Source organism: Herpailurus yagouaroundi, unplaced genomic scaffold (assembly GCF_014898765.1).
Source record: "Herpailurus yagouaroundi ecotype Mexico unplaced genomic scaffold, PumYag 160, whole genome shotgun sequence".
Classification (NCBI taxonomy): domain Eukaryota; kingdom Metazoa; phylum Chordata; class Mammalia; order Carnivora; family Felidae; genus Herpailurus; species Herpailurus yagouaroundi.
In genome coordinates, this window is record NW_024412401.1 from 23,926,233 (window position 1) to 23,932,976 (window position 6,744).

The 6,744-nt window shown below is 53.8% G+C and overlaps 1 protein-coding gene across 2 annotated transcripts in view; it reads left to right on the top strand.

Annotated features, from left to right (window-relative positions):
• Positions 1 to 743: 743 nt before the first annotated feature.
• The window catches only part of ANP32B (acidic nuclear phosphoprotein 32 family member B), a 24,336-nt gene continuing 18,335 nt past the window's right edge, over positions 744 to 6,744 (top strand). Inside the window, exon 1 of one of the 2 annotated variants that reach the window (XM_040481790.1) lies at positions 744 to 1,128. In XM_040481790.1, the coding sequence (XP_040337724.1) occupies positions 1,075 to 1,128 (54 nt within the window). In that variant the 5' untranslated portion in view covers positions 744 to 1,074. The remainder of the gene's footprint in view (positions 1,129 to 6,744) is intronic. The other variant, XM_040481791.1, reaches the window with a different exon arrangement.

Sequence of the window (6,744 nt, forward strand, 5' to 3'; positions counted from 1 at the left end):
ACACACCTCGCAGGGGTACCCTGAGGAATAAATGAGATAAAAGTGTGCGGAAAAACTTCGTAAAACTTCGAGACACCATTAGAAATGCTAATTGCTGCCTTGCTAGCCTATGTTTAAATGTTAGGAAACCCAGGGAGATTCTCCCAAACTCGGGGACGCTCGGTCCCTCTGTGGCTCGGGCCGGCGCCAGGGATGCCCTGTGCCCACAGGCCGCGAGGGCCGATTCCGCCCGGTGCCGCGCGGTGCAACGCGGGACGGCCGCTATTCCGCCTCCGACGGGGGTCCCCGCAGCACTGGCCTCCCGCCTCCAGGCCAAGGGGTGTGGGGTTCGGGCTGTTGGCTTCGCACCGTATGAGGGAGAGGAAAGCGAACCCGAAAGCCCCTGTCCCGCGCTCCCTTCACGTCTCCCGACTTCGCGGGCGTCGGGCCGGCCTGGTGGAGCCTCCCTGGACAGACTAGGCTTTAAAGACCCCCGCAGCCCTCCGGGCAAACGTCCAAGGGCGGGCCGGAGACCCGCCTCCCGGCGCGGCGAGGTGGGGCCGGGGGGAGGGAGGGGGGGGTCTCACATCGGTTGCGGGCGGGGAAGCCCCCAAGGAAGGTCTTACATCAGCCACCCCACGTGCAGTCGGAGGGAGGGAGGAAGTCGCTCCAGTCCCCGGGGCTGCGCCTTTCCCCCCCGGCCTCCGCCCCTCCCGCCGCGCGTCTCCCCGCCCCGTCCTTGGTGCAGCCGCGGCCGCCGAGCGCCGCGCGGGGCCGAGTCGAGCCGAGCAGCCGCCCGCGCCGCGTCGCCGGTTTAAGCGCAGTGCGGGGCCGCGGCCGGGGGCGGCGGTAGTGAGACCAGCGCTGCGCTCCAGCCCCCTTTTCCCTCCATGGTTTCTCTCCGCTCCCGTGAGTAACTTGGCTCCGGGGGCTCCGCTCGCCTGCCCGCACGCCGCCCGCCTCCTGGGACCGCGCCGCCGGCCTCTGCCGCCAGCAGACCCCTTCCGACGGCCCTCGCTGCGCAGGCCGGGACGCCTCTCCCCCCTCCGCCCCCGCCGCGGAAAGTTAAGTTTGAAGAGGGGGGAAGAGGGAAACATGGACATGAAGAGGAGGATCCACCTGGAGCTGAGGAACCGGACTCCGGCAGCTGTAAGCAGAGACCCCGTCGGGCGCCCTCTCCCCCCGATGACTTGCATGTAATGGTGGCCACCTGCGGGGCCCGGGCCGCGGGTTCGCCAGCCCCGGCTCGTAGAAGGGCGCAGCTCGCGGGCTCGGACAGGGAAGGCGGGCGGGTTGGCGGGCGTGGAGGGGGGAGCGAGCGCGCGGGGATTAACTCTTTGGCGCCCGCGGGCCCCCGCGGCCGTCTGGGGAAGGCAGTGGGGTGGGGGAAAGCAAACTTTGAGCTCTTCGCCCGCCGGGGTCCTTCCCCGGAGGAGCGCGTGTGCGTGTGGCCGGCGGCGAGGGAGGGAGGAGGGGGTTGTGTAACGCTGGGAGCCATGTTTGCAGCCTCCCGGGATGCGCGGCCGGGCGGAGGCCGGGCCTGCCGAGGAGCCGCGCGGCTAGCCGGGGCTGGGCCGCCCGGGCTCCGAGCGCTCCCGGACGGCCTGGGAAGGGGCTCGGGCGGGGCGGGGACTTCTCCGGTCAGGCCTCACGGTTGGCGCCGGCCGGGCTGAGGGCCGGGGCCGTGGGGGTGAGGAGGGGGGGCTGTCGGCCTCCGAGGGGGGCAAGGAGCCCCCTCGCGCGTCCGGGGGGCTTGGGCGGGCGCGGCCTCGCGCGCGCGGAGCGGGGGAGGGGCGAGCGGGGCGGCGGAGGTGGCGCAACCGCCGCCACTCCCGAGGCCAAGTTTGAAAAAAGGACGCGGTTCCCGCCATTTTTCAAGCCTAAAAATAAAACTTTCTCCCCCATTTCTTTCGCTCCTCTTTCGTCCTCCGGGCCTTCCCCACTCCCGGTCTCCCGGGACGCGCCCCGTTTGGCCCAGGCCAGCCGTGGTGGCGGCGGCGACGGCTTCGCCTTTACTCCTCGCCGCGGTGGCGGAGCCGGGGGCCCCTGCCCGGAGTCTGGCCCCTCGGTGTGGGCGGGCTGCGGCTCCTCGCGCCAGCCGGGGCGCGCCACGGTCCGACGCAGCGCCATGTTGGCGGGCGCCCGTCTCCCTCCGCTGCGTACACCGGCCTGTGGGTTCGAGCCGCTGCTCCCGGGCCCAGACCGTGGTTTGTTTTGCGCCCGCTTCGCCGGGGCTCGGCTCGTACTGGCGGGAGCCGCGCGCTCCGGCCGCCGCCGACTCCTCCGGCTCGACTCCTCCGGCTCGACTCCTCTCGGGCGCGCTGCCGTCCCCCTCCCCCGTTCTTAAAAGGGCAACGCCAGGCGGCCGCCTCCGCCCGGGCTAGGCAGCGGGGGTACGGGCGGGCCTCGGCTGGGTTCGCGGGCCGCGCAGTCCCGGCGGCCTCTGCCCCCGCACGTGCTCCAGGGAGGCCGGCACCCGCCGCCGCGGCTGCGTGAGCGGCGAGCGGGGCTTTGAGAATCGCCTCTTTCTTCTCCACTCCTGCCCTCGCGGCGGCCGGGCGCGGGGCCATGTTCCCCGGCGCCCGCGCGGTGTGGCCTTGCCTCCGCCAGACCGGGGCCTCGGTGAGTGGCGTTCCCTGGCCTTGGGGAAGCCCAGGGGAAGTCCTCCCACCCTGCCCCAGTCGAGCGATGGGCGCGCTTCGTGGAGGCAGGTAGCTGTGGGTAATAAGTTGCTAACTTGTGGAAATTCGTCAACCAGGGTTTGCCTGGTGTCCCCACAAATGGGGTACCGGGCGGGCCGCCCCCCCCGGCCCCCCCCCCCCCCCAGCGTCCCCGGAGGATATGAGGGAGTTGGGCGTCTCAGCTCAGCACTCTGGGTTTTAAGGTTGAGGTTTGACCAGGGCCGTCCCTTCCGTCCACAGTCAGACATTTTGTGTCGGCCACGTGCTAGTGTAATGAACGGTTAAGCCTCCTCGCACCCTAAAACTTGAAGAGTGGTGTTCCCATTTTGAGGAGTTGTTAATTTCATACTTTTGCGTTATTACTGCGTAGCTGCACGTCAGTGCAATGTGTAGTAGTTAGATTTAGCCAACATTTCTAAAAGTATGCACATGGGACTTCAAAGCGCTTTAAAATCTGGAATTTGAATTCTTTGTCCGCAAACTAAAGTGCTGTTAAAGTAGTAAACTAAAGAGCAGTGTTCTTCCTATCAGGGAAGCACAGCTGGGATGATGTTCCCACTATATGGAATTTTTTCCTATGCGATATCTAATATGTTACTTCTTAGAAATGGGTATATAGGTGTAGGTTTTAACTTTTCAGGTAATCCTCTTAGGCCTTACACTCTTGCCAAAGACAGGTCAGAGTCAGGTGATTGTTTCATCAACGTTAAAAGTCAGTTTATCTTTGGCACTGTCCACATTTCAAGGGTTCAAAAGCAGCAGGTGATTAGTGGCTACTGTGTTGGACAGGACTAGCCTACAGCAGTCCACTGGTTTATTAAATAAATATTTGAGTACCAGCATTATGGCAGGGCCTGGAAAAGCAGGGTGAAGTAGAGAGCAGCCTCCTCCATTCTGAAGCCTCAGAACCCGGTGGTGCCTATTGCACTGGTGCGATTTAGGGGCTTTGGGAGCATCCTGGGAGCCTGCCAAGGTTGGGGGATAGGCAAAGAAAGGCTGCCCTAGGGAACCTGAGGAGGAGACAGAGACAGCAGGAGTCAGGTTCTTAAGAAAGGAAAGCTTTGACCTTAAACTGGAGGCTTTTCAGGAAAAAAATGCAGTGGATTTTGAAGGAAATTCTAAAAGAGGAGTTAAACAGTGTTTTGCGCAAAAGAATCATCCTTGCGGCAAATGAAAAGTTTGAAGATGACTCCTTTAAAACCAAACTCAGTCACATGGCTATTTATGTTTGTTGTGGGGCCAGCAGTTACAGAGCAGACTTGGCCTCTGGGACCCTTGTCATTTGGGAAAAGAAAAAGAACCCTTTCTTCACTGAATGTATAATATGGACAGGAGCTCTTAAATGCATACATGCATCCCATAGTTGACCTTAAAATCATCAAATGAGAACTAAGACTTTGAGGAGGGAAGGTTTAATCACATTTTTTTTTTCTTTGTTTAGACCAGATGGGCTTTTATTGTGCCCATGGCTGTTTTTTTTGTTCGTTTTTGTTTTTGAGGTTTGAGTATGACCCTGGTAACACTTTTACCTTCTTAGGTTCCCTGCCAGAATACATGAGACCAAGATAATAGGTTTAGTTCACCTATTACCATATCCTTATTCCTTAAAACAAGTATGGACATTTCTTTAAGAGGGTACTTGCAAAGAAATGTATAATTCGTTTTTTTTTCTAAGACCAAAAGAGCTCTTCACATCAGGTGTGTTTTCATAGTGGAAAAAATGGCTAAGATGGCACTTAACAATAATCTACATAAAGAATGGAGATCACCATTTAAAACTATAGGCGAAGGTAAGAAATACTTTATGCAAAATATTTGTATTGTCAGTTACTTCACTGAGAGCAAATTGTGCAGTGCTGGAACATACTGTATACACTACAGAAATTGGTATTTTCAGATGTGAAATGAGACACTGGCATTCAATAGTGAGATGTAATTTAGTTATATTCTAAAATTGGAAAAAATATGTGTTCTTTATGTGAGGCTCTCATCCTTCCATTACACCAAACATGACACTCTTTTCCAGCACACTTAGCCTTGATGTTAGCTGTTTTTGACTTTTCCATTCAAAGTTAGAAAGCCCAGCAGTTCTGTGGTTCACAGTAGATGTCCATGTGGGACCCTGGTGGGCTGTGTGCGAAGACTAGGCACTTCTCACCCATCATAAGAATTGTCTTTCCTTAAGAGACACATCTCCGGTTTCCCCACTTTTATGCCTTTTAAAATTTTTTCCCCAACTTTTGCCATCTTGTGTCTATTAATGTAATTTTGAGCACAATGGGGTATTCTGATTGGTTGCATAGCCAACTAATTGTTGGGTTTTTTTTTCATTTTATAAGTAATCTAAATTGAAGAAAAAATTAGATACAGATAAGCCAAAAATCCTGGATATAGATAAACAGAAATAAAATAGGGTGGGCAGGTGTGTGTGAGATTTTTATCTAGACATTCTGGTGTATGGTCTACCAGAATGTCTGTTTTTTTCCAAAGTCAAATTCTGTTAATGCATATATTATCTTATTACATAAATAGAGTAAGCTTCTTTATCTCTGTCACTATTATTTTACAGTCTTATTGTTAATGTCTGCATGGATCATAACTTATGGGGTGGTTAGAAGGGTTTTTGCCATTTTAAATAGTACTGAAATGAACTTCTTGTAATGTGAATCTTCTGTCAAATTGCTGTTTAGAATGGTTCATTTCTTTACCTACCCACCAATAGGATATGAGTGTTTCCTTCTCTCACGTTGACAGTTCTGTCACCTAAACACAGCTGAGAACCACTGATCTAAATTTGTTCTGTCATTTTGAAAACATCATTTTAAAATAATGGTAAGGAAAAAGTTGAACATTGGTTAACTCAGAAGAATGGAAATTGGCAAGGATGACAGAAGTTACTTATTCTACATTTTTGGATGATTTCACTTTCTGCAATAACCATGTATTACTTTTCTAATTAAAAGAATTGGTAACTCTGTAATTCTTCCATGTTTCCCCCTCCTAACTTATAACTGGGGAAGATCACCCAAGCAATTTAAACCAGGTAGGTTTTGTTTTGTTTTGTTTTGTTTTGTTTTGTTTTTAAGTAGCCAGGAGAACGGGAAGTGAGAGCAAGTTGGAGAGGGTGAAAGGAAAATTGCTTGATTTTTCTCTGTGACCCCTAGCACCAATCGCCATAACTTGGCTACGGTATAGTTCAGATTTTTCAGTGAAAAAGTATTAGAAAACAGTACTGTTTTACTGATAGTTGCAGGAAACAAAAACACGAGTTAAATAGGAAATAATATGGATTGCTTTCAGTTAAGTGTTTATCTTGAATTCATGTTTGAAAAAAAATATATATAGTTTAATTAGAAAATGGTGCTGATGAGTGAATTGGCCTTAAAAGTCCCATCCATCTTCAAGCAGAAGTCCAGTTAACTTCATCTTGGACCAAACAGCTCCCTGACTTGTACACACAAATGTACAAGTGCCTGCCCATCCTTACCTCCTTAGATAGTAGCTCTGGGAGGATTTGGAACATCCAAAGGAGAAGCTGGGACCATTCTTTTCTTGGTTAGAATCCCTCATTTATTGAGAGGTCACGGGATTATCTATCCCCAACTCCCTCCCCACTGTCCCCTCTTCTGCAGTTGTTATCTCCCTTGCAAGTGAGTCAGGATCCCTTCATAGTCAAGGTGTAGAGGCGGAGGAGGCTTAGTTTTCTCAAATGCTGCTGACCCCCCATGCCTGAGAGCCGACACCTTTTGCCATGCTCTTGTTTAGAACTTTAAATGGGCTGGAGGAAGGCTGCTGAGGGTTGACTTTCCAGACCTGTTATCCTGGGCACAGCCCCAAGTGGAACCCTCCTGTGGCCTCTGCTTTCTCCAGTAATTCCCACTCTGCTCTGCATATTCCTCAGTGGCTGATCCTCCTACTGTGCCTGTGGCGCTCTGTTCTAGCAGATAGCATGCTTTACTACATCTTCAGCTTCCTGGAAAGGTCAAGGGGCATGCCTTCTCTGCTGAGCCATACAGTCCTCTGCCCTACTCCCGGGCGGGGGGGGGGGGGGGGGGGGGGGGGGGGGGGGGGGGTTTTTTTTTTT